Genomic DNA, 27801 nt, shown 5'->3' on the forward strand with positions numbered 1-27801 from the left:
TCATTGATACAACTGAATTGCTTGCTAGGTTATTTCAGAGGACAGTTGAGAGTTATTGTAACTCTGGAGTCACACGTAGGCCAGATCAGGCAAGAACAGCAGACTTCTCCTCTAAAGGACATTAGTGAACCAGATGGGTTTTCCTGACAATCGATAATGGTTTTATGGTCATCAGTAGATTCTTAATTCCAAATATTTTTAATTCCACCATCTTCCATTGGCAGGATTTGAATCTGGGTGCCCAAAACATTACCTGAGTTTCTGGATTAATAGTCTAGGCCAATGCCTCCCAAAGGAAGCAAAAGGATTGTATAAAGAATACCAATTCACCAAGTTCAGAGTGGTGTGCAAAATAAGAGAATGTTTTAATAGTGCAAACATTAGAAGACCCATCTAATTGGGACAATGATTACAATTACTGATCATCAGGGTACAATCTAATCGCATAGGAATTCTTCCACAGTCTGAGGGGAATCACAGTTTCCAACAGATTAACAATGCAAAGTACACAGATAAGGCACTTGATCTGGCCACACGCCTTCCAGTGAAATAATCTCAGATGGGTGCCTTTCACAGTTATAATCTGCAGTCAGGTCTATTTCCAAACACCTGTGTGCATCTATAGTACCTTTCACAATGGATTTTACCCAGAATGTCAAGGGAAATCCCAGCTAATGGTGGCTGTTTGGAGACAGAGGGTTTGCAGTTACTGTGTGTGAACCTACCATAGAATCAGGCTATCAGCCATACCTGCCCCAACCTCCAAATGAACCATAAGCAGAGGAGGCAAGCTGCTGGCCATCTCAATTGCCAACTCAACAGCGCAAACTGCAGTTCAAAGGTCTACCTGCACCATTCTTTGCAAGATTACAATGAGAAGGACAAATCTACCAGGTTCAAGGCATCAATATAGCATGTCAGCATGTCTGGTTGGTGGGGTAGTAGAGACAGACTATTTGTTCAGTTAGAGTTACCTAGTGCATCCTTGGGAAGATGTGTGATTAAGGATTAGTCATGGAGAATGTCCAGTTTTGCAGCCAAATATGGCTGACCAGCAATTCTGTTTCTATATTCTAATCTGCTGCAGGTGTACTGTAGGCCTGTGGGAGGTTGCTAGGGAACACAAAGACTGGTTCCTCAGGAAATACAGCATAGCCAGGCACCAGGGGTAGGTGAAAGGCATGTGAAAGTGTTATTGATGGCTGTATGAGAGTCAAGGTGCTTATATTGATGAGGGACGTATACAGCTCTTGGATCGTCAATCTGCAGTTGGCAATACTCAGTGAGCAAAAGTGATTTTACAAATAATTTAGTGCAGCATGTCTGGGGAAGACCTTGAGCCAGAATGACCATACTGAGTGATATGGTCAGTGAGGAAAGCCTGGGGCAGAGCCAATCAGTTCAGTAAAGGTCACTCAGTGTGGTCAGTGGGACAGACTTCAGTTATTACTGTGGGGTCTGGGAAGAGGTTGAGTAGAGGTCGAAAGGCCTGTCAGTTCTCCCATTTCTCAGATAGCCACAGAGTTGCTAGTGAAGGACTAATATTCCAATGGCTTCAAATGTCCCTGATGGTCAGAATTTGTTTAATCTCAACACTACCATTATGATGACGGATTCAGTCAGTATCGTTTGGCTGTAGCTTGAGATGCGATTGAAGTTAACCTGCCTGAAACTCATCAATGGAAGGGGAACCCTGAATATTTCTGACCAGTTTCATCATCCCAGAAAAAGCTCTTTTACATTGTAAGTGTCTGTAGTGTGAAGTAGCAAGAACAATTAAAGCAGCCAATTCCACGCCTGTACAGTGGCACTAACCAAACTGCAGCAGAAAGTAAACATCATTTTGCTCCTTTGGTAAAAGGCACCTGGAGCCTTCCTGGTAAATGATCATGTGTGGATCTCACGCTGGCAGTGAGTGAAGGCCACTCAGATCTTCACCTGCAGCAAGTAGCGAAGGCGAGCCTGGCTCTCTTTGTAGATTACATATTCACTCTGAGAAAAGGAGCTGTCCTTCTGCAGCTTCATCTGCATTGGCATCCCCTGGGGAACGATAACTTTCTTCCCTTCGAGAATTACCTCCGTGTCCTGAGAACAATCTTCAAAGAACAAGACAGAGAAAAGAAAAAAGCATGTATTTTCTCCTTTTACTTATCCAATACTTGACCCTTGTGCCAGCTGAGACTTTCATATCTCTAACACTTCAATTGAAGTTCATGGATATGGCATCAACACAGGAAGGAGAACATTTGGGCCATCGTGTCTCTGCTGGCTGTCTGCAAAACGACTCACCAAATGCCATTCCCCTGCTTTTTCCCCATTGCTCTGCAAAGTTTTCCTGTTTGATAATCAATTTTCTTGTGAAAGATATAACTGAATCCACATCCACCACATTCTGGCAATTCAGTGCGTGTTACAGGGCATAACCAGATTAGATGATGCTGTGCTCTGTCTCTTGATGAAAAGCACTAGTTCGGCCATGGAGACCTAGAAGGTTCCAGGTGTAATCTATCTCAGGATGTACTGATCCTTGAATTCAGGAAGGAGATCATCAGTTTGGTCTAATCTCCCAATCATGTTTCATTGGTCACTGCAGACCCAAGGGATTGCCAGCCAGACTCAGTTTGAATGTAGTTAAATAACTTAACAATCACTGTCTACTCAAACTGATCAGCCAGGGCGCTATCAGAAACTGTCACAAGCAAGGCCCAAGATGAGGAAGGGGTAAAACTGGGTGTGGGGAGGATGGGGGAAGAATGGAAAACAAGATGTATTAATGGGATGGTAGACTGTCCATACCTGGCTCAGTTGTGCCACGAGCAACCACACTGTCAAAGCCTTTGGGAGCGGATTTCAAGCGGCAGTTATCTTGGAAAATGGAATATTCTTTCCCCAAAGCCACTTCAGTCAGGAACATGACACCAACCTGCTTGGATGTAAACCCAACTACAAGAGAGAACAGTGAAATATTAGTGCAATATTAGCTCTGGTTCACCATTATCCAATTATGAGATAAAAAATAAATGGCCAAAGCATCTGATTTTAGTGACAATGAGTATAGGATAAAGGTAAACCAGAAGAGAATGCCCCTGTTCATTTGTGAAATAGTGCTGTGGGTCTTTTACACCCTCTCATAGGCACCCTTGGTATAAAGTCTTGTCCATCTGTAGAAGAGTCCCTCTGTACTTAAGTCACTGCACTGGGATTCAAACCAATTAGCATCTGACTAAGGACAAAGACGCCACCCAAGCCAGAACTAAATTCTTGAAACCATGAGCGAGACTACAGCTCTGAAAGAGTCAACTTTCCCAAAATCTCCCTCTAGATCATGGATCTATCTGTTTCAAGAAGACGACTGTCATCCTGGTACCTACGAAAAGCCAAACAGTGTGCCTTAAAGACTATTGGCTGGTGGCTCTGACATCCATCATTATGATGAAGTTCTTCAAAAGGTTAGTCATGGCATGAATCAATTCCAGCCTCCCGGACTGCCTGGATCCACTACAGTTTGCCTACCGCTGCAACAGGTCCACAGCAGATGCCATTTCCCTGGTGCTGCACGCAGCCCTGGAACACCTAGATAACAAGGATATTTATGTCAGACACCATTATTCCCACGAAACTCATCTCCAAACTCCGAGGCCTGGGCCTCGGCACCTCCCTCTGTGACTGGATCCTGAACTTCTTAACTCACAGGCTACACTCAGTAAGGATAGATAACAACACCTCCTCCACGATCATCCTCAACACTGGTGTCTCATAAGGCCATATTCTCAGCCCCCTACTATACTCCTTATACACCTATGACTGTGCGGCCAAATTCCCCTCCAATTTGATTTTCAAGTTTGCTGATGAAACCACTGCAGTAGTTCGGCTCTCAAACAATGATAAGACAGATTTCAGGAATGAAATAGAGAATCTGGTGAACCTCTTCCTCAATGTCAACAAAACGACTTCAGGAAGCATAAAGGAGAACTTGCCCTTGTCTACATCAATGGGGACAAAGTAGAAAGGGTCAAGAGTTTCAAGTTTTTAGGTGTCCAGATCACCAACAACCTGTCCTGATCCCCCCATGCTGACATTATTGTTAAGAAAGCCCACCAATGCCTCTACTTTCTCAGAAGACTAAGGAAATTTGGCATGTCAGCTACGACTCTCTCCAACTTTTATGGATGCACCACCGAAAGCATTCTTTCTGGTTGTATCACAGCTTAGTATGGCTCCTGCTCTGCCCAAGACTGCAAGGAACTACACAAGGTCCTGAATGTAGCCCAGTCCATCACACAAACCTGCCTCCTATCCATTGACTCTGGCTACAATTCCCGCTGCCTCGGAAAAGCAGTCAGCATAATTAAAGATGCCACGCACCCCAGACATTCTCTCTTTCACCTTCTTCCAACAGGAAAAAGATACAAATATCTGAGGTCACATACCAGCTGACTCAATAACAGCTTCTTCCCTGCTGCTGTCAGACTTTTGAACAGACCTACCTTGCATTAAGTTGATTTTATTCTACACCCTAGCTATGACTGTAACACTACATTCTGCACTGTCTTGTTCTCTTCCCTAAGAATGGCATGTTTTGTCTATATAGTGTGCAAGTAACAATACTTTTCACTGTGTGCTAATACATGTGACAATAATAAATCAAATCAATTTCAACAGACATCTGTTAGAATTCTTCCACATATGCACCTAAGGAAGAGAGCTTTCAGCCAGGATCTGTGTTCCTAATCATCAGTGAGGGACGCTTGCTGTAAACCACATGTGCAGAGAGTGAATGAGAATAGGAATTGGTTCAATTGTGATGTCTCACACAGTCAAATATCCTGCCAATATTCATTGTCCTGGCTCTTTTATTATGAATTGATCATTGAGCATGGTGCTAGCACAGCATACCCCACAGAAAATCAGCATCTTCTGTTCCATTTGGAAAAGCCGTTCCTTTCAGAATAGTATTTTATGCTTCTGCTTTGACTGGTATCAGATTAATATCCATATTCTGCCAATATCTATATGGTTGGTCCTGAAAAAACCAGGTATCACCTACTGAAATGGCAGTCCTGATACTGAAAAACAAATAAGTGAAAGTAAGGCAAAGATGGGCCTATGACTATTTCATTTTGCTATAGACTGATTCAGCATGAAGGGAGGCCATTTGGCCCATGGTGTCAGTAAGAGAGCAATCCAATTAGTCTACCCCCCAGTTCTTTATCAATAGTCCTGCAAATTTGACCCTCTCAAATATTTATCCAATTTCTTTCTGAAAGTTATAATTTAATTTTTTTCCACCAGTGTATTGTAGACTACAACAGCACGTAACACTTTTCTCCTCATGTTACAACTTTTATCAATTTGCTTAAATTTGTGTCTTTCTGCTGCCTGAGAACTATGTACTCTATCACAACTTTAAGATTTTGAACAACTCTATCAAACCTGTGCATAACTTTCTCAGCTCGAAAGAGAACCTTCGTTTGTCATTCCCAGTGCCAGCAGAGTAAATCCTGTCCATATTCTGTCCAAGCCTTTGACATCCTTTCTAAAGCCCAAGATTGAACACAATCAAATTGGGCCCTAATCTGTGTTTTATATTAATTTAACATAATTTTCTTGCTTTTGTACCCAAGGAACCCATGTGTCTTTTTAAACACAGTTAAACTTTTTAAACAGCCTCTCCAACTTGTCTTATCACCTCTATAGAATAGTATCCCAGACAGGACAACTCTCATGATGCAAGGGATCCAGTTCTTCAGTACAATTAGCTCTCTTTTGCAATCTTGAAGCCTCACATTTGCCACAGGAAACATGTTTTCTACACAATGAATATCACTTTCAGATAGGAGACGCTTTAGAAAATCTTTACTTACCTTCTGCAAAATTCAAGAAATATGTTGAAGCTGCTAAATCTTGTTCTGTTCAATTAACTCCAGCCCAGTCTTTATACTGGGTTAAAATTGAAGCAAAACAAGCTGCAGCTGCTATGATTTATTTCCCAGTATTTTGTTTTTGACTGTTATTTGGGAAGCCCTATCAGGACTGGGTTACTGACTTTCTATCAGTTGCTCACCAACATAGTTACAGAGAACATGGGCATGGTTTTTCAAGCTTGCTTGAATAACAAGCCTATGGGCCGGGAAATATCAGTGGGGACCTGTAGCAGGATTCGTGACTGGTGTCCAGTGAGGGACGTGGGGGGTGGGGGGCGGAGCGGCGTGGGGTGGAAGAGACTGGAAATGGGGACGGTGATGGTGGGGGGAGGGAGTTGTCTGTGCACATGCACCGATCTTCCCACTGACAGATCGGCACGTGTGCTGTGGCTGCTCGGCACACCGGTGCAGCATTAGGCCTCGCCCCCTTACCGGCATGAATCCTCCATGGCACTTTGTGAGACGCAGAGTGCCGAATATCCATCTCACTAAGTACGCCCAAAAAACATGTGGAAAATCTCCCATTCTCCTGCCCGTTGAATTTTTGGGTGAAAATTGCCCCCCAACACCGCAGGTCTCTAAATCTGCTGCTGGCTGTTTATTTGATATATTCTGCACAGCACTGCTTCCCACCCACACCTCCAAAGATGTAAGTATCCTGCTATTGTGAAAGGGAAAGTGCACACTCATCAGAATTGCAGTGTTACAATTACTGAATGATTCATATATTTTCCTACACCCAACATGTATGATGCATAATGTTGCACTCATAAAAGTTTCATAGTATTGATTTTACAATCTATTTTTATGAAGTGCATTTAAAATGGTAAAATACAAAATATAATTTTTATACCTAAATATTCATCTAAACACAAGAAAATTAATGATTTTACAGTCTGGATGATTAAGTGTTGTCTCATGATGACGTTAATGCTATTTCTATCTACTTAAATGGGCTTGTGTTACCAGGATGGCATTTTGTATCACCAAATGGTTACATTACAGCACAAAAGGCCATTCGGTCCATCTTGTATGTGCTGGCTGTCTAAAGAAGCAATTCACCACCATTGCTACACATTCTCTCTTTTCAGACCCAATTCCCAATTGAACTTGCCTCCACTGTGACCCACAGGCTGAAGATTCAATGGTGATGGAGATCTACTTCACACAGAGTCCTGATATAGTCATAAGACTTCCACTTACAACTCAAACCACTTTTATATTTGATGATTTTGCAGTTCTTGTGATAGGAGAGTGACCTTGGCTTCCTGGGTTTAAACTTTAAATTATACCAATATATTTCAGCATATGGGCCCAAGAAAACCAGAGTCTAGAAATCAGTCAACCTGATAAAGAAGATAATTTTAACACGCAGAATTCATTCTCTGACAACCAAAACTACAGAACCAACCAATATAAAAGTACAAAATTCAGTCTTCTTCTTTTTGGGCAAGTCAATCAGCTTTAATTTGGACTGAAGCAAAAATAGATTCAATGAAAAAGTGATACATGAAGATAAAGAATTTCTGAGCACCACACTTTAGGTCTACTTTTATAACCATTTATAATATAAAATGCAGCTTTATCTGATCTGTTAGAGATTAAATAAATCACTAATGAAGTCTACAATCTGTCAGTCTTCATTGGTTTAAGTTTGAAAACAAAATCACGATTGTTATACCAAATCTCTTGATTCTTAAAGAGTTTGTTTCTTGATTTACTAGATAGGTATTAATATTCCTGGTGTACATACATCTATAGCTTTCTCTGTAATAATCCCCTTCAAATTGGACTCTTTGTTTTAGTTTGCCCCTCACTCTCCCTGTCAAAACATATCACTTCACCCCTCTGGTGAAATTACATTTGCCACGTGCCTGTCCATTTCATCAGCCTGTCTACATTGTCCTGAGATTTGTCACTATCCTCCTGATTTTGGAGTTTTGTGTTGATGATCAGGACTGCATATAGCTAGAATGCTTTGAATTACCATATCCGGCTGACTTGCTGTTTTCAGATGCAAAATAAATTCCACATCCTACACGGCCCCCGGAGTGTGGCATGATCCGCAGCCCGGTTTTCAGAATGGCAGCCACAACTGCAATGTTGGTGCCATGCCAGAGAAGGCGCCGGTTCTCGATGTTATTGTGAATCTTGAAACGCTCTCCCTAGAAACAGGAATAGTTCGGATTAGTGTCTGGAAAATGTCTCCACCTGGTGACACTTAAGCCTCAGCTCCTTCAGTACCGTGCTCTTAGGCTGATTGGTGTAACAAATTGACCCTAAATTATTCTCCCCTTAATCTGGTTTCCAATGGGGGTACCATAAGCATAGACATGGGACAAGGGTGGAGGAGGAAAAACACATTGTTAAGATGGCGGCACGGGCTCGTTGGGCCGAAGGGCCTGTTTCCCATGCTGTGTTGTTCTTTGTTCTTTGAAATCATGGAATCCTACAGTGCAGAAGGAGGCCATTTGGCCCATCAAGTCTGCACTGACCACAATCCCACCTAGGCCCTATCTCCATAACCCCATGCATTTTACCCTAGCTAGTCCCCCTGACACTAAGGGGCAATTTAGCACGGCCAATCAATCTAACCTGCACATCTTTGGACTGCGGGAGGAAACCGGAGCACCCGGAGGAAACCCACGCAAATACGGGGAGAATGTGCAAACTTCACAGACAGTGATCTAAGCTGGGAATCGAACCCGGGTCCCTGGTGCTGTGAGAAAGCAGTGCGATGCGCCGCCATGCTCTCACCACCTTTACATATTCTCCTGAGTAATGGATCATCATTACAAATTTTTCTTCCCAGTATGACCATCAGCAGGTATAGCACGGGGTTAGATACAGAGTAAAACTATCTCCACTGTCCCCATCAAAACCTCCTAGGACGGGTGTAGCATGGGGTTAGATACAGAGTAAAGCTCCCCATCAAACACTCCGAAAATTCAATCCAATCTCAAACAGATTCCAGACTGAACATTTTTGGATTTAATTCCGTTCTAGTTGCACAAACAGAACTGATATATACTCCATGCTTTTCTCAGGGTATGAACTAAGCACTATTCAAGAAAGATACAAGAGAAAGGGAGTATCCTACAAGTTCTAAGGTCATGCGACAGACATATCTCCTTCCATTTCCTAATCATGTATACATACGTACAAGGGGCACAACTGTGGCCATTAGACCCCTCATTTATCTAACTAACTAGTTGCAGCTACAAGCAGAGCCCGTATAAGCCCTGTCTTAAAGCAGGTCTAAATCTCAGCCTTTTCCAGTCCAAACAACAACTTTCACCACATCACAATCACCAGATTAAAAGAAGACTAGCCTTCAAATCAAAATGAATACTTAATTAAACCCTTAAATTCCCTCAGTCCCCAAACTTCAGTGCTCTCCTGCAGTTCAAAGCAGCACTCCAGAGTATACCTTATCTATTCACCTTCATTCAACCCTGTTCTGAATAAATCATACTGAAGATTTAATGCAGTTTCTCTCTCCACAGGTGCTGCCAGGTGTGTGGAATTTTTTCAGCATTTTCACTTTTTATTACTGAATCCCTCATGTCCTATCCTGTTAGTCAGCATTGAACTGATTTTAGTTTAGCTTTGTTCTGGAGATTCTTTTATGGATTTGTCTTTCCTTTCTGCCTCATTGATTAAACTTGTCCCCAGTGTCACCTGGTACTCTCCAGTGGGAATTGCTTTCCGCAGCCCTGTGAGGAGAGGAAGGGCCAAGTTGTGACCACAGAGGTGCTGGCGACACTTATCTCAGTTGATCTTTACTCTCTGTGTGTTGGCGCTGACAGTCACAACACAAATATTGCCCCTGCCCTAAACCTGTGTGGAGCTCTAACACTGCTTGCAAGCTCACCTCTTGTTCTCTGTCCAGCTTCCAAACGTTGAGAATTTTGATTTGTCTGTAGTCACCGCCAGTCGCATCCACATATTTCTTAATAATCTGCAATGAAACAAAACATTGGATGGGCCCCAATAGAAAAGGCTGGAGTAAGCGGGGTGTTGTCAGCTCCACCCTCGCACTTCACCTGACAATGAACGCAATTACCCTTCTTCTCCATCAACAGAACTTAAACAAGGAGGCTGCAGAGAATTATTAGGGACACAGCCCCTTGATCTTGCACCACCACTCAACCTGATCATCGGTGATCTTGTATTTCAATGCCTCTTTTCCTACTATCTTCATATCCCTTAATGTTTTTATTATCCAAAGCCTATCAGTCTCTCTTGAACAGATTCAGTGGTTGAACTTCCACAACCCTCCAGGGTGAGGTATTCCAAAGATTTACCTCTTTATCGTGGTCCTAAACTGCCTAGCTCTTATTCTGAAATGGTGTCCCCTGGTTTTCGACCCTCCATGATGTGAAGATGTGGCATTGGATTGGGGTAAGCACAGTAAGAAGTCTCACAACACCAGGTTAAAGTCCAACAGGTTTATTTGTTGGCACAAGCTTTCGGAGCACTGCCCTTTCATTAGATGAGTGGGACCTTCCAGCCAGTAAAAACATCCTTGCTTCATCTACCTTGTCAAGGCTTGTAAGAATTTAGTTTGTTTCAATGAGATCACCTCTTGTTCCTTTAAACTTCAGAGAATAAGGGCTCAGTTTCCTTAATCTCTCCTCATATAACAATCCTGGCATCCCAGGAACCCATCTGGTGAATGTTTGATGCACTCTCTCTCTGGTATAAAGATTGAAACAGTACTCAATACTCCAAATGCGGGCTCACTAAGGTTCTATATAATTGTAGCAAGATATCCTTACTGCTCTTGCACTAAAGGCCAAATAGAATTTTGGAAGGTGGTTGGGATTAATGACGTGAATGAAAATAATACTAACAGAATCAATCCCCTGTACTCCCAGGGCAGGCATGATGTGGAGATGTCGGCGTTGGACAGGGGTAAAAACAGAAAGAAGTCTCATAACACCAGCTTAAAGTCCAATAGGTTTATTTGTAGCAAACGCCACAAGCTTTTGGAACTGGCTGTCTCTTTGTCAGGTGGGTGGAAGGTCTGATCACAAACAGGGCATATAAAGACACAAACCCAATTTACATGAATAATGATTGGGATGTGAGTCCTTATAGCTAATCAAGTCTTAAAGGTACAGACAATTTGTGGAGAGAGCATTAAGTACAGGTTAAAAGGATGTGTAGTGTTTCCAGACAGGACAGTTAGTGAGAGTTTGCAAGTCCAGGCAAGTTGTGGGCGTTACAGATAGTGTGACATGAACCCAAGATCCCGCTTGAGGCTGTCCTCATGTGTGCGGAACTTGGCTATCAGTCTCTGCTCAGCGACTCTGCGCTGTCGTGTGTCCTGAAGGCCGTCTTGGAGAATGCTTACCCGAAGATCAGAGGCTGAACGCCCATGACTGCTGAAGTGTTCCCCAACAGGAAGAGAACAGTCTTGCCTGATGATTGTCGAGTGATGTTCATTCATCCGTTGTCGTAGTGTCTGCATCGTCTCCCTAATGTACCATGCCTCGGGACATCCTTTCTTGCAGAGCATCAGGTAGACAATGTTGGCCGAGTTACAAGAGTATGTGCCGTGTACCTGATGGATGGTGTTCTCATGTGAGATGATGGCATCCATGTTGATGATCCGGCATGTCTTGCAGAGGTTGCTGTGACAGGGTTGTGTGGTGTTGTGGTTACTGTTCTCCTGAAGGCTGGGTAGTTTGCTGCGGACAGTGGTCTGTTTGAGGTTGTGCGGTTGTTTGAAGGCAAGAAGTGGGGGTGTGGGGATGGCCTTGGAGAGATGTTCGTCTTCACCAATGACATGTTGAAAGCTCGGAGAAGATATCGTAGCCTCTCCGCTCTGGGGAAGTACTGGGCGACAAAGGGTACGCTATCCACTGTGTCCCATGTTTGTCTTCTGAGGAGGTTGGTGCGGTTTTTGGCTGTGGCGCATCGGAACTGTCGATCTGTGAGTCGAGCGCCATATCCTGTTCTTAAGGGCATTTTTCAGGGTCTGGAGGTGTCTGTTGCAATCCTCCTCGTCTGAGCAGATCCTGTGTATACAGAGGGCTTGTCCATAGGGGATGGTTTCTTTAACATGTTTAGAGTGGAAGCTGGAGAAGTGGAGCATCGTGAGGTTACCTGTGGGCTTGTGGGACAGTGAGGTGCTGAAGTGACTGTCCTTGATGGAGATGCATGTGTTCAAGAACGTAACCGCTTCCAGAGAATAGTCCATGGTGACTCTGATGGTGGGATGGAACTTGTTGATGTCATCATATAATTGTTTCAGTGATTGTTCACCATGAGTCCAAAGGAAGAAAATGTCATCGATGTATCTAGTGTATAGCATCGGTTGAAGATTCTGTGCAGTGAAGAAGTCTTGTTTGAACCTGTGCATGAAGATGTTGGCATACTGAGGTGTGAATTTGGTCCCCATGGCTGTACCATGTGTCTGGATGAAGAACTGGTTGTTGAAGGTGAAGACATTGTGGTCCAGGATAAAGCAGATGAGTTGTAAAATTGCATCTGGAAACTGGCAGTTGTCAGCATTGAGTACTGAGGCAGTCGCAGCAATACCACCGTCATGGGGGATGCTGGTGTAGAGTGCCGAGACATCCATTGTGACGAGGAGTGCTCCTGGTTCAACTACTGCACGTGTGCTGAGTTTCTGTAGGACATCCGTAGTGTCGCGACAAAAGCTGGGGGCTCTTTGTACAATGGGTTTCAGGATGCCCTCAACGTAGCCGGACAGGTTCTCGCACAGGGTCCCATTGCCCAATACAACGAGACGGCTGGGTGTGTTTGCCTTGCGTGTCTTCGGGAAGCAGTTGAAATCTCCAATGCGGGGAGTACGTGGGATGAGAGCATGGAGGGTGCTCTGAAAGTCCGGCTAGTGGCAGCATCAGGCACTCCCAGAGCAGCTGTAACAAACCTGAGACCTCCTCATGCTTCTTCTTTGAAATAATACTACAGGATTGCTGACAGTGTAGCACTCCCACAGTATTGCACCGGAATGCCTGCCCTGATTTTTGTGCTCAAATCCTGGAGTGGGATTTGAAATTTTTCAAATTTTGCATCCCTTATTCAAAGAAACTGAGTGGTTAAAAGTAAAGTCTCATTAGATTAGCTAATTGTCATTGAGGCCAGAAAGGACTTAAAGCTAAAGAGCCCTGTGAGCAAGTTGCTTACTTGTCTCATGTTAAACTTTCTACCAAACAGGATCACGATCAGCATTCTGTTAGCACTGGGCACATGTTAGTTCCATGCTAGTCCTGAGGACTTTATTTCAAACTAGGAAACCAGGATCATTTTAATTCTAGGTCATGGTCAGAGATCTCACATATTCAATCACTGATCCAGCACTATTGTATCTTAGGTTGCTACCCAATTACCTGATGAATTTGATTGGCTGCTCTGGTTCCTCTTCTGTTGATATCATATTTTAAGTTTAAAGAGACTTTGGGAGTATTTACTGAGGTGAGGGTAGGACTTAGAGGTTTACGCTGGAGGCAGGGGGAGCTGGGATTTCAGGGGTACTTACTAGAGAAGAGGTTTGGTTCAGGGTGGGGTGGGGGGGAGGATTTTGACTGGAGATGAAGTGGGCCGTTTCAGGGGAACTGATTAGAGATTCGGTTTGGTCTGGAGGATTTATTCGAGGGGAGATTTACTACAGGTAAGATGTAGTCCTAGTTTTACCTTGAATTCTTCAGAATTGGTCGCAAGGAGTGAGAGCTCACACTTCAGCAGGTTATAATCTTCATCCAGAGGATGTGGTACCTCCTCAATAACTTCAGCCTTGCTTTTCTGCTCCTTCTCAGCTTGAAGGCTCTGAGCTATTTCAATATCAGCAAGCACCTGGCCAATCAGACAGAAGTTTATAATTACACTCAGAGAGCGAATGATTTCTTAGAAATCTACGTTAGTTCTCTTCACCTTCCCCATCACCCTTAGCACCCCCACACCCCTACCCTTCAGAAACCAACTCCTGATGACTTTTGGTTCCAATGAACTGGCATCGAGTGGCAATACTACATGTGTGTCTGAAGAGTGAGTCCTGACACTGACTAATCAAACCAGCCAGAGACAGCTTAATTTTATCTTGTGATTTCCAGATTGACAGTAGGCTGCATGTCCAGAACCCTCACACCAACAGGGATGGCACACTGGCACAGTGGTTAGCACTATTGCCTCACAGCACCAGGGACCCGGCTCAATTTCAGCCTTGGGTTTCTATTTGTGTGGAGTTTGCACATTCTCCTAGTGTCTGCGTGGGTTTCCCTCAGATGCTCTGATTTCTTCCCACAGTCCAAAGATGTGCAAGTTAGGTTGACTGGCCATGCTAAATTGACTCTACTGTCAGGGGATTAGCAGGGTAAGCATGTGGGGTTTTGGGAAAAGAGCCTGGGTGGGATTGTGGTCAATTGATGGGCCGAATGGCCTTCTTCTGCACTGTAGAGATTCTATGATTCTAAATATCTGGTGTGGTGTCTGGCATGATGACCCTTTGGATCAGAGATAACCATCTACCGGGGCAGCACGGTAGCACAGTGATTAGCACTACTGCTTCACAGCTCCAGGGACCTGGGTTCGATTCCCAGCTTGGGTCACTGTCAGTGCGGAGTTTGCACATTCTCCTCGTGTCTGCGTGGGTTTCCTCCAGATGCTCTGGTTTCCTCCCACAGTCCAAAGATGTGCAGGTTAGGCTGATTGGCCATGCTAAGAAATTGCCCCTTAGTGTCCTGAGATGTGTAGGTTAGAGGGATTGGTGGGTAAATATGTAGGGATATGGGGGTAGGGCCTGGATGGGGTTATGGTCAGTGCAGACTCGATGGGCTAAATGGCCTCTTTCTGCACTGCAGCGTTTCTATGATTCTATCTCTCTACACACATCCTATTGACAATAAAAAGCAAGCAACAAATAAAATATTACAGAGAACATGAGGTGATCAGGATTGACTTCTTGTTATGGCTATAAGGTATGGACCTTCTCTGTTGGTTTTGCCCTTATCTGATCTAGCCACTCAGAGTTGTCATCACAATCTCACTGGGAAGGTGAACAATTTCCGTGACGTGCAGCTAAATTGGCAGTTTGAACAGTTTCTGGGTAAGTTTTCAGATTATGATGGCGTACTGACTGAAGAATGCATTTTTTTTTGTGGGACATGTACGTTGTTGGCTGACCAGCATTTGTTGGCCATTCCTCATTGCCCTTGAATAGTAACTTGCTACGTCATTTCAGAGGACAGTTGAGAGTCAACCACATTGCTGTGGTTCACGTAGGCCAGACAGGTAAGGACAGTAGATTTCCTTCCCTAAAGGACATTCCTGATGGGAAGATGAGGCAAGGTTAAGATTAATCAAGTTAGATTTGCTGGATTTGTATTTTTGTAGGTTACTGGAGGACAACACAGGCACAAGAAAAAGATGAATGCCAAGTAACACTGGCTTGTAAAACCTACCAACTCAATAGGTACCTGTTATATGGAATACCCTATCTCTGTCTGATGCCTGCTTAGAGTCCACACTGATATTACCATTAATCATGGTCCTACAAAAAATCTTTGGCCTTCTTTCAATGACAAATACCAGCAGCATGTCTCTTTTGGCCTGGATCACTTCAGCTGTATCGATCACAGGGGGTCTATTGCGCCCAAAGTAGTGAGGAATGATAGTGTAGAACTTTGAGGACAGATCTTCCAGCTTCTTTTTGTTCTGACGTTGATTCAAGGCTCCCTCAATCTCATCCAACGCATCAAAACCCTTGGCAATTTGCTGCTTACTCAACTTTCCAAGAGGCATCTTCTTCACATCTAATCAGGCCAATAGCAAAGAGAATGATCATTAATGCAGAGCAGTAGCTGTCTCCCCATTCCCCTCCTGACTGCTTTCACCAGGATTCACTAGCCTGCACAGTAACTTTCCAATTGGCCTCTCTACACATGAACACAGAAATGCTTGCACAGAAATTCTACCCTTGTCCAATAACAAAACTGGGGTGAGTGGACAGGAACTCTAACTGTCTTTCTCTAAACTGTTCTTTCTCTAATCTGGAGCACTGAGACCAAATGCTCTCAGCTAAGATTAGCTTTGAATAGGAAACAAACCTGAGGCCTTAAAGCTCAATCCTTTAGTCAGCTTTGCCAATCAGCAAAGATGCTGTTCCAAGGTTATACACAAGGCCCTGCCTACTCAATCTTGCCCCTCACCTGGTCGTCAGATTAAGTCACCACCAGTCAGCCCTCCCTCTCAAAGGGGAGTGCAGCCTATGGTCACCTGGAACTATGGCAAACTTTACCAGTTCCAAGCATTTGGATAAAAACAATCAGGCAGGATAAATGTTTCCTCTTATCAAAGGTTAAGAGGAGATTTAGTTGATGGGTTCCAAAATATGAGGACTTATGATAAAGTTAAGCAGGATAAACTATTCTACTGGCCAGTCAGTAATTGGAGGGCATAAAGCTACAGTATTCACAAAAAAAACAAGGTTCTGGTAAATGGTCATTGAGATCGTTTTTCTCTTTCTCTCTCCAGATACTGCTTGACTGACTGTGTGTCCATCATTTTCTGTTTTTTATTTCAAATTTCCAGCATTTAATGTGAAAAGGTAATAATAAACAAATCAACTGTTTTTGTGATATTGGTTGAAGAATAAAAATTGGCCGTAGCACGAGGGAGAACTAACTCCCTTGTCTTCTTCAGAATAATGCCACGGGATCTTTCATACACAACCAAGAGGGCAAACAAACTTGCAGTGTAATTTCTTGTCCAAAAATCAAATGGTGTTGAGATTAGGACAATTATGTATTGGAGGCATTTGGCCACAAGAAGCTGCCCAAACTTATTTAATGTGGGAGTTAACACCCTTCAGCCTGAACACAAAGAGTTCATTCATCAACTTAGGTCAAAGGGATGGAGGTCAATGTCCAAACCAATACATCAGCCACTCCCTTGGTATATTAACTTGCAATTTTAAACAAAAAGATAGAAAGAATTTGCATTCATATGGTATCTACAAACCACAGCCAATGAAATTAGTCCCTGTTATAATGCAAGAAATAGAGTAGCCAGTTTGTCCACATGTTCCTACTAACAGAATGTGATAATCACTACATCATCTGATTTAGTGCCATTGGTTAGGGATAAATGTTGGCTCAGCTCAGAGGAGAGAACTTCCCCACTGAAATAGTGGGATCTTTCACATTAACCTGAAAAGGCAGATGGGGCCTCAGTTGAACCTCTCATCCAAAAGGCAGCACCTCCAACAGTGCAGCATTCCCTCAGCACTCACTGGGGTTTTAGCCGATATTTTGTGTTCAAGTCTCTGGGGTGTGTTAAGAACCCACAACCTCTGAGTCAGAGGTGACTGAGCCACAACTGTGACCCAACCTCCCATTGCTGTAAATGAGAAGCTTCCTCATGCTCAAAGTAACTATAGGATAGCTCCATGCCAGCAATAGGACTGCAGCATTGTAGAATTGCTGCAATAGATCCTTATACTTGTAAAGTCCTAAGGTGGATAAACAGATATTATTGCCAGTGATTCCAAAGTTAGGTGAATTGGCCAGAGTAAAGATGCTCTTTAGTGTCCCAAGATGGGTAGGTTAGGTGGATTAGCCATGGTAAATGAGTGGGGTTATGGGGATAAGGAGGGGGCCTGGGTACTTGTGTCAGAGAGTTGGTGCAGACTCGATGGGCTGAATGGCCTCTTTCTGCACTGTAGGATTCTATGATTTTGTAGATGGGATTCTTACAGTTGTCAGGGCAAGGCACTGTAACAATGGGGATAATGTCCAGATCGTTTCCTTGTAGCAGGGTGTTGAAGGAACAGCATTTACATTCAGTGTGTCAAGGCTGTCAATGGAAACTTTGGTGAGTGCGGGTAACCCACTGTACAAAGTTACCAAGTCAAAGCAAGGAGCCAGGGAATTTACCATGTACCTGCAGACACCAAGCAGGAGACATCTGGACAACTCTACATGAACTTTAGGAGCAGGGAATCAGTTCAGTGTTCCAAATCTCTGGCTCAACTTGAATCTGAAGATCAAGATTCAGGTCAATCAGCTTACTGTACTTGTCTTATTGAACTTCAGTTTCCTTGCTGGAATGTGGAAATTAGCCAAATATCAAACTATTTTCTAATATTGATTTGTATCTCGTGTTGTCATTCCTCCCTTTTCTAGTAAACCACACCTGACATTTAAATAAAACCTGACTCGTGCACTAACTGACCCAGAATACTTCAGCCCATGGCAAGACATGCAGGCTGTTTCATTTAAGTGCTTTCCACAAAGTTTACAAAGCAAGTTACTGTCTGAGTTCCTACAAGGATTACTGTACAAAAGGCAGAATGTGCAGGCTTATGGCAAAAAGGCAGGGATAAGGCACCAGGGAGAACTGCTCATTCGGACAGCTGGTGCCAACACAATGGGCAAGTTGTCTCCTTCAATGCTGGAACAATTCAGTGAAACCGGCTGAAGAACTTACCAAGGTTCATGGTTTGCATCTGCTCGTTGAACATATCGTGGCTGAACAGGAGAGTGACTAGCTCTTGGGTTGGTTTGTCTAAAGTGCAAGGTTGGACCTTCTTGTTCACCACAAAGCCTCCGTCCACTGTGTCAGTCTACAAACAATACATGGCATGAGAATTCTCCCATACAACCATCGCTCTCCATGGTCAGTCCTGCTTCTGGAACATTTTCACCCTGTAACTCCATGTAAGTCATTTCTCTCTTATCTCTAATCTTTAAACTCACTACCACAACATTTACATATCTCTGTATTTTTTATTATATCCTCCCTTCTCCTCTAAACATCCTTACCTGGTTAAACTCCCAAATATTATTGCTTGCCAGCATCCTCACCATGTTGAAACTGAGATTCTTCATGACATCAACCCATTCTTTCCATGGGCATCAAACATCCCCCCAACCCTCACACAATCCGACAGTTTTTTTTTAAAGCTAGAGCCTCTTGAATTACTTCATCTCTTGTAAGCTATGTTCTCTACCAGCACTAGGAGACTTCAAGCTTTCATCCAAACATCCCCAATTAAAAATAAACAGCTTTTTGTCTTCCCAGTTTGGGAGCCTGTCACTGGTGGACTATCGGCTCAGTCAGATTACTGTCCAGTGGTTAACACAAAAATCCACCCCATATCCGCCATTTATTCTCTCCCCGGCAAAGCTGCCATTGTGTCAGTATGGCACCGAAGGAGTCCATGTCAGCTCTCCGAAGAATGATCCAGTTGGTCCCATTCCCCCACTCTACCCCTGTAGCCTTGTGAGTTTATTTCCTTCAAGTGCTCATCCAATTTCCTTGTAAAATCACCACTGTAGGCAGCGTGTTCTGGGTCATTCCCACTCAGTGTCCAAAATACCCCCTCCCCACATTCCTCCCCAACATCCCCCTCCGCCCCCTTCATCTCCACACACCACATAAAAGCAAGTTAAAATTGGACAAAATCTAAGTTTGACTAACCTTAATAACCGTCGCTTCTTCGTAGCCTTGCTGAACTTCAATCATTGTGTATTTTCCAGGATGTGCTACAAAGGAATCCCTGTTCGCCCAGTCATTCTTTGTCTTGTCTTTGAATTTTTTTTCAAAATCCTTCACAGCAACATTCAGGGAAACTGCAGGACCCAGTTTACTTTGGCCAGGTTCCCCCTAACCGGAAGAGAGAGAGAGAGAGTGAAGTGGGAGGGGATAGGGAAAACAAAGAAGGTCAAATGTTCACCTGGTAACTGGAAACTGGAAAAATCTGCCTTTAAAACTTTCAGGACAATCTTCATCTGCTGAGTTTCCAGTCATTTCTATTTTAATTATACAATTCCAGCGCATTCAGTTATTTCTCTTTTGCATTACCGGATGGGAATCAGGAGAAGGAGCAGAGGTCTAGCTTGGAAAATTTTCCAGGAAACTGAGATGGATGTGAAAAAAATTGTTGTCCTGTGAACCAGAATATAGAGAACATAAGAGACCAACAGAGGAAGGAATAATGCCAAATTATCAGATTTCATTAAGATCTCTAGCCCATAAAAAATACTGCTAAAAAATATTTGCAGTTATATTTTGACGTTTGTGAAGATAAATGATGAAGGTTCTGGCATGTAACACATTTGCAGTTTGGTTCCCGGGAGTCAGCAGAGTGCTTTCAGAGGTCTGCAGGATTGGACTGACCAAGACCACTGCTTCCCTAAACCAGTGGTTTTTGATCTCAGCCCCCTGGACCTTAGAGATCCACCAGAGGTTCCCAGAGGACTTCAAGTCATCACATTTCAACATTTCTCGGAATTTCTTGAATTCCCAAAATGGGTAATCATTCCTGCCAAGTCAGAAGGTAGAAGGTTTGAATCCCACTCCAGACAGTTCCAGTGAGCAGAGGCCACCGTTTCAGCTCTGAGTTTTGCGTTAATTGGGATACTCATTGCAGTGGGTGTGGGACTCCACGAAACCCACCACTAACCACTCTATTAGCCCATATATCAATCTAAAAATGGTTATCTCCCACAATTGATGGGTTCAAAAGGGTCAGATTAGGATTAAAATTTCAGGGCCAGGTATTCTGATCCTATTCCCTCCTCAGAAATTAGGCCAATGACAAGGTTTCCATCAACAGCAGACCCTTATTATCAGTCCAAAATCGTGGCTTGATGACATCATCAGTGCCATGACTGAAATTTGGCTGGAAATCTGACAGTGGGAGAGCCGAACTCCCTGGAGTCTAACCTGAGGCTTGAGCTTCTCTCGTACAGCCACAGGCCTCACGGAGAAACCTTTGGCCACCTTGCCAAGACAAATGACTGCCTAGAGTCTTACCCCCTGGTCCCCATCTCAACCCAGAGTCTCTCCTGACCATTATCCCTGATAACTGAACTGAGCACCTAAACCTACCCTGAGACCCAATAATGGACCAGAATCTCCTCCCCCCACATCCAGCCTAGTTCTCCCATACCCCACCCCGGGGTAAACAGAATGACACCAACCCCCTCACTCTACTAGTTAAGGAGGTGGGGGAAAGTTGAAGTTAAAAGAAAGATCTTGTTGCCTCTGCTACTTACCACCCGGCCCCACCGATTCCAGCAGTAATACGAGTTATTCAGTTTGATCAGCTGGATGATGTAGAATTTATTGTTGTTGTTTCCAATGTTGGTTTGGTTCAACATGCAATCATAGTCCTCATGAACCTGTAACAAAAGCAATCTGTCTTGATGTGTGCAATGTGAAACACCACGTTCCTGTGGATATATATGAGAAAAGCCTGTCAGTGTGAACTAAGGCCTATGAAAGCTAGTCTTGGCACAGCAAGTGAACTACCCAGGATGCGCATCACTGTGACCCTATCCACTGTTTGAAACGTCTTGTGCTTTGCCCATTTCAGATTTGCTGCCGTTGCAGCCTATCTCCTCATTGTCTCCTTAACCCACTTCTTTTTATTTTTTCATAGGATGTGGACATTGCTGGCTAGGGTCAGCATTTATTGCCCATCCCTAATTGCCCTTAAGAAAAGATAGTGATGAGCCACCTTCTTGAACGGCCATATGTACACCCACAGTGTTGTTAGGAAGGGAATTCCAGGATTTTGACAGAGTGGCAGTGAAGGAACAGTTATATATTTCCAAGTCAGGAGTAGCTTGGAGGGGAAGTTGCAGGTGGTGGTGTTCCCAGGTATCTGCTGCCCTTGTCCTTCTAAGTGTTAGAGGTCATGGGTATGGAAGGCATGGTCTCCTGCCCTCTTCACGGAACCAGGGTTGATCCCCAGGTTTGGTGGTGATGGTAGAGTGGGGGATATGCCAGGCCATGAGGTTACAGATTGTGGTTCAGTACAGTTCTGCTGCTGCTGATGGCCCACAACACCTCATGGACACCCAGTCTTGAGTTGCTAGACCACTAAACATGATGGAGTGTATCCTCAATGTGAAGATGGGACTTTGAATCCATGAGGACTGCTCCTACAGATATCGTCATGGTCGGAGAGAACTGCAAGAGGTAAACTAGCAAAGATGAGGTCAAATAGGTTTTTTCCTCAGGCTGTTTTCCTCCTCACCCCTATCCCGTCTATCTACACTAACAAATCCACTCATCATTTTAAACAACTTGATCAGATTACCTCTCAATTCAAAAGTTTGGAAACATTCAGCTCAATGGCTGATATTCCTCCATATTTTCCAACCATGGGGATGGCTCAGGGGAGCTTTACCACAATAGTTCTTTATCTATTCTTTCATGGGAAGTGAGTATCACCAGCAAACATTTATTGCCCATCCCTAATTGCCCTAAAATTAAGTAGCTTGCTAGGCCATTTCAGAGGGGCAGTTAAAAGCCCCTGAAAACTACATTGTTGTGGGTCTGGACTAGGAAGAATGTAGGCCAGACTAGGAAGGATGGCAGATTTCTCTTCCTAAAGGACATTAGTGAATCAGGTTGGTTTTTACAGCCTGATCAAAGGATTCCTACACTTCTGGAATATCCCTCTATTCCCATCCTATTCGTGTATGTGTCAAGAAGCCCCTTAAAACTATCTGCTTCCAATACCTCTCCCTGCAGCGAGGCACCCACCAAAACTTGTCTTGTACATCTCCTTTAAACCTTGCCCTCACACCTTAAACCTATGCCCCTTGGTAATTGACTCCTCCACTCTAGGAAAAAGCTTCTGACTATCCATTCCATCCATGCCCTTCTTAATCGTGTAAACTTCTATCAGGGTGTCCCTCAACCTCCGTCACTCCAGTGACAGCAAACCACATTTCTCCAACCTCTCCTCATAGCTAATGCCCTCCATACCAGGCAACATCCTGGTAAATCTTTTCTGTACCCTCTCCAAAGCCTCCACATCCTTCTGGTAGTGTGGTGACCAGAATTGAACACTATATTCCAAGTGCAGCCTAATCAAGGTTCTAATAGTGCTTTACAAAATTAGGAGAGAATTTGATAGAATGGACAGAATCAGAGAATCTCTACTGTGCAGATGGAGGCCATTTGGCCCATCGAGTCTGTACTGACTCTTTGACAGAGCATCCCAAGCAGAACCTATTTCTGTAACCCCAGGTATTTGCTGTGCAAATCCCCCTAACCTTCACATCTTGGGGCAATTTACCATGGCCAATCCACTTGATCTGTATGTCTTTGGACGGTGGGAGGAAACACACGCAGACACAGGGTGAATGTAAAAACTCCACACAGACAGTGACCCTAGGCTAAAGTTGAACCCAGGTCCCTGGTGCTGCGAGGTAGCAGTGCTATGCAGTGATATAGGGAGAATCTATTTCATAGATAGATGAAAGGAAAATATTTGATAGGAAAAAGAATTGAAGTTCTACAGAGTAGGGAAATTGGACAAATACCTTTTTTTTGAAGTGTGGTCACTGTTGTAATGTTCCCACAACAGCAATGTGATGCTGACTGATGGAAAAATAATGGCCAGGATACTAGGAATAACGCCCCTGTTTATCTTCAAACAGAGCAGATGGGGCCTTATTTTAATGTTTCATAATAAGGGCTGTACTTCAGACAGTGCAGCACTCTCACAATACCACACTGGAATGTCAGCCCAGCCCAGGTTTTCTGGTCAAGTCTCTGTGTGGGAATTGAACCCACAGCCTCTGCCTTGGAGGCAAACATGCTGCCAACTAATTGCCCTTTCACAAAGCCAACAGATTCACACTGGGCAAATGGTCTTCTCCTGCGCTGTACAATTTCTCTGAAATGCTGTCAATTCAGTTTTGAGGCAGTGTATATATCCTGAATGTCAGGGCCCATCTTTCCTCTTCACTAATGTTGACTGGTGTGTTTCTGACATCTTGTACTTTTATTTCAGTTTCCTTGATGAGGGCAATGTTTGGAAATTTCTAAAATGTGAACCTAACAGCTAATATTTCAACCATTGATCTGTGGTGAGTTAGGCTGCCTCAACAGGGCCTTGAGTGTTGTCTGCAGTTTTGGTCTCCTTATCTAAGGAAGGATATAGTTGCCATGGAGGGACTGCAGTGAAAATTCACCAGACTGATTCCTGGGATGGCAGCACTGTCGTATGAGAAGAAATTGAGTTGACTGGGTCTAAATTCACTGGGACTTAATAGGGGATTTAACTGAAGGATATAAAATTCTAACAATGCTGGACAGACTAGATACAGGAATGTTGTTCCCCCGACTGAAGGGTTGAGAACAAGATATCACAGTCTCAGGATACTTGGTAGGCCACTTAGGACTGAGATAAGGCACTCGCTCTTCACTGAGAGGGTGATGAACCTGTGGACTTCTCTGTCACCGACGGCTATGGAGGTCAAATCACTGAATATATTTAAGAAAGAAAGAGATTTCTAGACTCTAAAGGTTGCCAAGGGATATAAGGAGAGTGCTGGAATGGGATATTAAAAGAGAGGATCAGCCACGTGGAGCAGGCTGAAAGGACTGAATGCCCTACACCAATTCCTATTTTTTATTAACAAGGAGGCTGCGGATGGATATGTTCACCATTGACCTTACTGCCTGATCTCTGGTGTAGCCTGGCTGCAACACCGATCATTGCCTTCCACATCACAGCATGAGACTATTCAACTGGTCTGTGACTCCTGTGTGAGTGTAGAGATAGGATTGGGTTTGGCCATGATGTCATCTCTGGCACTCGCTGTCAGGGTTTGCAGGCCAGTCTCTTACACACAGGTAGGCAGCTGGTGTTGCGGAACTGTGCTTTTAAAAAAGTTGATGTTTTAAAAAATCTTTTAATTGCAACAGAAAACTCAGAACTCTGGAGGAATATTCTGATTTTTGTAACTCTGCCGCAGTGGGAGATGTTGGCACTTTGATATAGACAGCCTTCTTCTGTTGGGAAAAAGATACAAAAGTCTGAGGACATGTAGCAACTGACTCAAGAACAGCTTCTTCCCTGCTGCCATCAGACTTTTGAATGGACCTACTTCGCATTGTTAATCGTTCTCTCTAACACTACATTCTGCCCTCTTTCCTTTCCTTCTTAATGAATGGTAGCACGCAAGAAACAATATTTTTCACTGTATACTAATACATGTGACAATAATAGATCAAATCAAAGTAATAGATGAGTATGCAGGAATACTAACACTGGAGCCACATACCGTTGCCAATGCATTCCTACTCAGCTGGCAATGCTCATCAATCTTGGCCCTGATCTGGTCTTTCGGAGCAGCTTTTAAAGCTTCAATGGTTGACTTGACATTGTCCTCCTCTGGCTCAACTTTGACCTTCTTTTGCTTGGCATCTGATTTGGTGGCAGCTGATTTCCTCTTTGGTGGCATTGCTGAATCAAGCTGAAAATTGGAAATAAAAGCAAGTTAAAGGGAGAGAGGGAGAGAGAGAGAGAGAGAGAGAAGGGGGCCAGATGGAATTCTTCATTTTTGAGACTAAGTGCAATAGCGGGCAGTTCTGGTAGCACCTTTCCTACTAACAAGCATGACAGGATCCCACATCAGATTCTGCATTTAGAAACTCATTAATTATGCACAAGCAAGTTCCCTCAGCTGATGTGCCTGTCCACTGTCAGCTGGCGGGATTGAAGGTCCCAGCGTCATGTTTAAATTGCATTCCAGCATACTTATAGCACAGTCTCCAGTCCACCTGTCTTCACCAGACCGTACACTATGTCAGCAACCCAGAGGGAAAAGGCTAGCTGCTTCAGGAAGAAGTCTGTTCCTTGATTCAGCCACCCTTCCCCAGAGTCCATCATCTGCAAGCGCCCATGCCCATGTGGACTTCTACTCACTACCTCTGGAGTCTTTATGCATCTCCTTCCAGTAAATAATATGGTATTCCTTTGACCCCCTTGTTTGTGAGTGTTGTGAGAAATTCACCACTTCGGAGTCAGACTTAAAGGTTCAACAAGACAGTTTTATTTGGACAAAGCTTTGGGAGAAGTGCTGGCGCTCCACAATACTGGTAGCCACCTTCTCAACTACACAATGGCAGTTGAGCATCTTTGATACTTTTTAGATAATAGACAATACGGACATTAGCCATTAGCACATTGTTATAAGTTGAGTAGACAGTACGGACATTGACAGTTAACACATTGTTATAAGCAGACAGGAATGGACCTTGATAGTTAACACGTCACTGCTCATGGAGTAGATATTTATGCAGTTATGTCCTCTATCAATGACTGGTTTTGTTATATACATTTATGTCACCAGCAGTGGCTGTTCTCGTTATCAAACTCATGGTTCTGGGTCTGCTTTTATCTCAAGTTTTAAGGTGTATCAGGTCTGACCAGTTTCCTGCAGCAATTTAAACACTACAGGTTTTATCTCTTTGTGTAAATGTCTGTGCCCGAAGTCAGTGCCTCTTAATGTCCCTTCCCAGAATCCATTTTGTATGTGCCAGATAACCATTTTGTGTCCATCATTTCGATTTCACCCTAACAACTCCCCCTTTTGGTTAGAATTATTATTCAATAATTCACAGATCAATAACAGCAGCATCTTCACAGGTAGATGTCCACCTTTTCCTTTCCTTCCTCGTAGCTCTTGCTATCTCTGGGGGTTCCATCATTTATTCTTCCTCGATGGTTACGCTGGCTCCTGGCACAATTCATGTCACCAATACTTTGCAACAGACATTAAGACATCCAACAATTAGGCAACAGACAATTACTATTGCAATGAGAATGATCAGTCCATGCATTAACTAGGATTCATGATGTGGGTATGCCGGCATTGGACTGGCGTAAACACAGTAAAAAGTCTGACAACACCAGGTTTTAGTCCAACCTATTTATTTGATAATATACTCACAAGCTTTCGAGGGGACTGCCTCTTCGTCAGGTGAATGGAGAGTTCTTGCCTCATACAGAGCATATAAAGCACAGACAGTTTAGAGATTACTGATTAAAATGCGAATCCTTACACCTAACCTGCTGTTCAAGACCTGAAGTGGCTGATAATGTGAGTGGAAGGAGCACTGATCTCTTTAAACTGTGATCAGTGCTCCTTCCACTCACATTATCAGCCACTTCAGGTCTTGAACAGCAGGTTAGGTGTAAGGATTCGCATTTTAATCAGTAATCTCTAAACTGTCTGTGCTTTATATGCTCTGTATGAGGCCAGAACTCTCCATTCACCTGACGAAGAGGCAGTCCCCTCGAAAGCTTGTGAGTATATTATCAAATAAATAGGTTGGACTAAAACCTGGTGTTGTCAGACTTTTTACTGTGTTAACTAGGATTCCCAGGATCTCCCCATCAGCCTTTCTAGGCAGCTACTCCCTTTCTTGGGTCCTTGTCTGAAGTTATTAATGACTTGGGTGATATTGTAAGACTCATCTGTAACATGTGTAATGAATTTGTCTCCTATGATTGTGCATACTTGCCCCCATTGGGCTAACTGGTAGCCTACTGCATATCAGGCCTGCTGTGCGTATAATCTCAATTCAGCCGTTTCTTGGTTAACAGCCTCCAGTGCTTTTGAAGTGCTGTTTCCCAGGACTGTTAGTCCACAGATAATATGGTTTCTACTTTTGGCACTAATTACTCCTGCTGCCCCTCCCCAGAGATAGGGCTCCAAGGAACCCGTATCCCAGTGATGGTCCCAATGTGCCCAGGATTTCCCAATCAGCACAGAATTCCTTGCTGGTGGCTTGGGTTACTATCTTTCTCCGGATATGCCTCTTCTGAGGGCATGGAACAGTGAGTGGTCCTATTGTCCCTACTGCAGAAAGGATCAGGAGGGTTCGTGTTGCTGTTGTGTAGGTGCCGTTGAAGAGGAATACAAATCCTTTCTTAGCCGGGTAGCATTTAGTGCCCTGATTATTGGTTTGTGTACTCTGCCAATTGCTCCATTTACTTGATTCCCTGTTTGATCCCACCACCTGGTAAGTATCAAATGGGTATGTCCATTCAGCTGAGCTGACATGAGTCCCATTACACAGTCTATAAATGAGC

At 43.7% G+C, this 27801-nt stretch overlaps 1 protein-coding gene across 3 annotated transcripts in view; it reads right to left on the reverse strand.

Moving 5' to 3' along the window:
* Positions 1 to 341: 341 nt before the first annotated feature.
* parp3 (poly (ADP-ribose) polymerase family, member 3) overlaps positions 342 to 27801 on the reverse strand; it is a 40184-nt gene continuing 12724 nt past the window's right edge. For all 3 annotated transcript variants that reach the window (XM_080184519.1, XM_080184525.1, XM_080184532.1), the window contains exons 2-11: positions 24986 to 25177; positions 20954 to 21079; positions 19374 to 19559; positions 18381 to 18516; positions 15483 to 15706; positions 13593 to 13751; positions 9799 to 9885; positions 7912 to 8089; positions 2797 to 2943; positions 342 to 2096 (exon numbers count right to left, since the gene is read on the reverse strand). In XM_080184519.1, coding sequence (XP_080040645.1) covers positions 1927 to 2096; positions 2797 to 2943; positions 7912 to 8089; positions 9799 to 9885; positions 13593 to 13751; positions 15483 to 15706; positions 18381 to 18516; positions 19374 to 19559; positions 20954 to 21079; positions 24986 to 25165 — 1593 coding nt within the window. In that variant the 5' untranslated portion in view covers positions 25166 to 25177 and the 3' untranslated portion in view covers positions 342 to 1926. The remainder of the gene's footprint in view (positions 2097 to 2796; positions 2944 to 7911; positions 8090 to 9798; positions 9886 to 13592; positions 13752 to 15482; positions 15707 to 18380; positions 18517 to 19373; positions 19560 to 20953; positions 21080 to 24985; positions 25178 to 27801) is intronic.

Source organism: Carcharhinus amblyrhynchos, chromosome 3 (genome assembly GCF_965287045.1).
Source record: "Carcharhinus amblyrhynchos chromosome 3, sCarAmb.v2.hapA, whole genome shotgun sequence".
In the NCBI taxonomy this organism is placed as follows: Eukaryota; Metazoa; Chordata; class Chondrichthyes; order Carcharhiniformes; family Carcharhinidae; genus Carcharhinus; species Carcharhinus amblyrhynchos.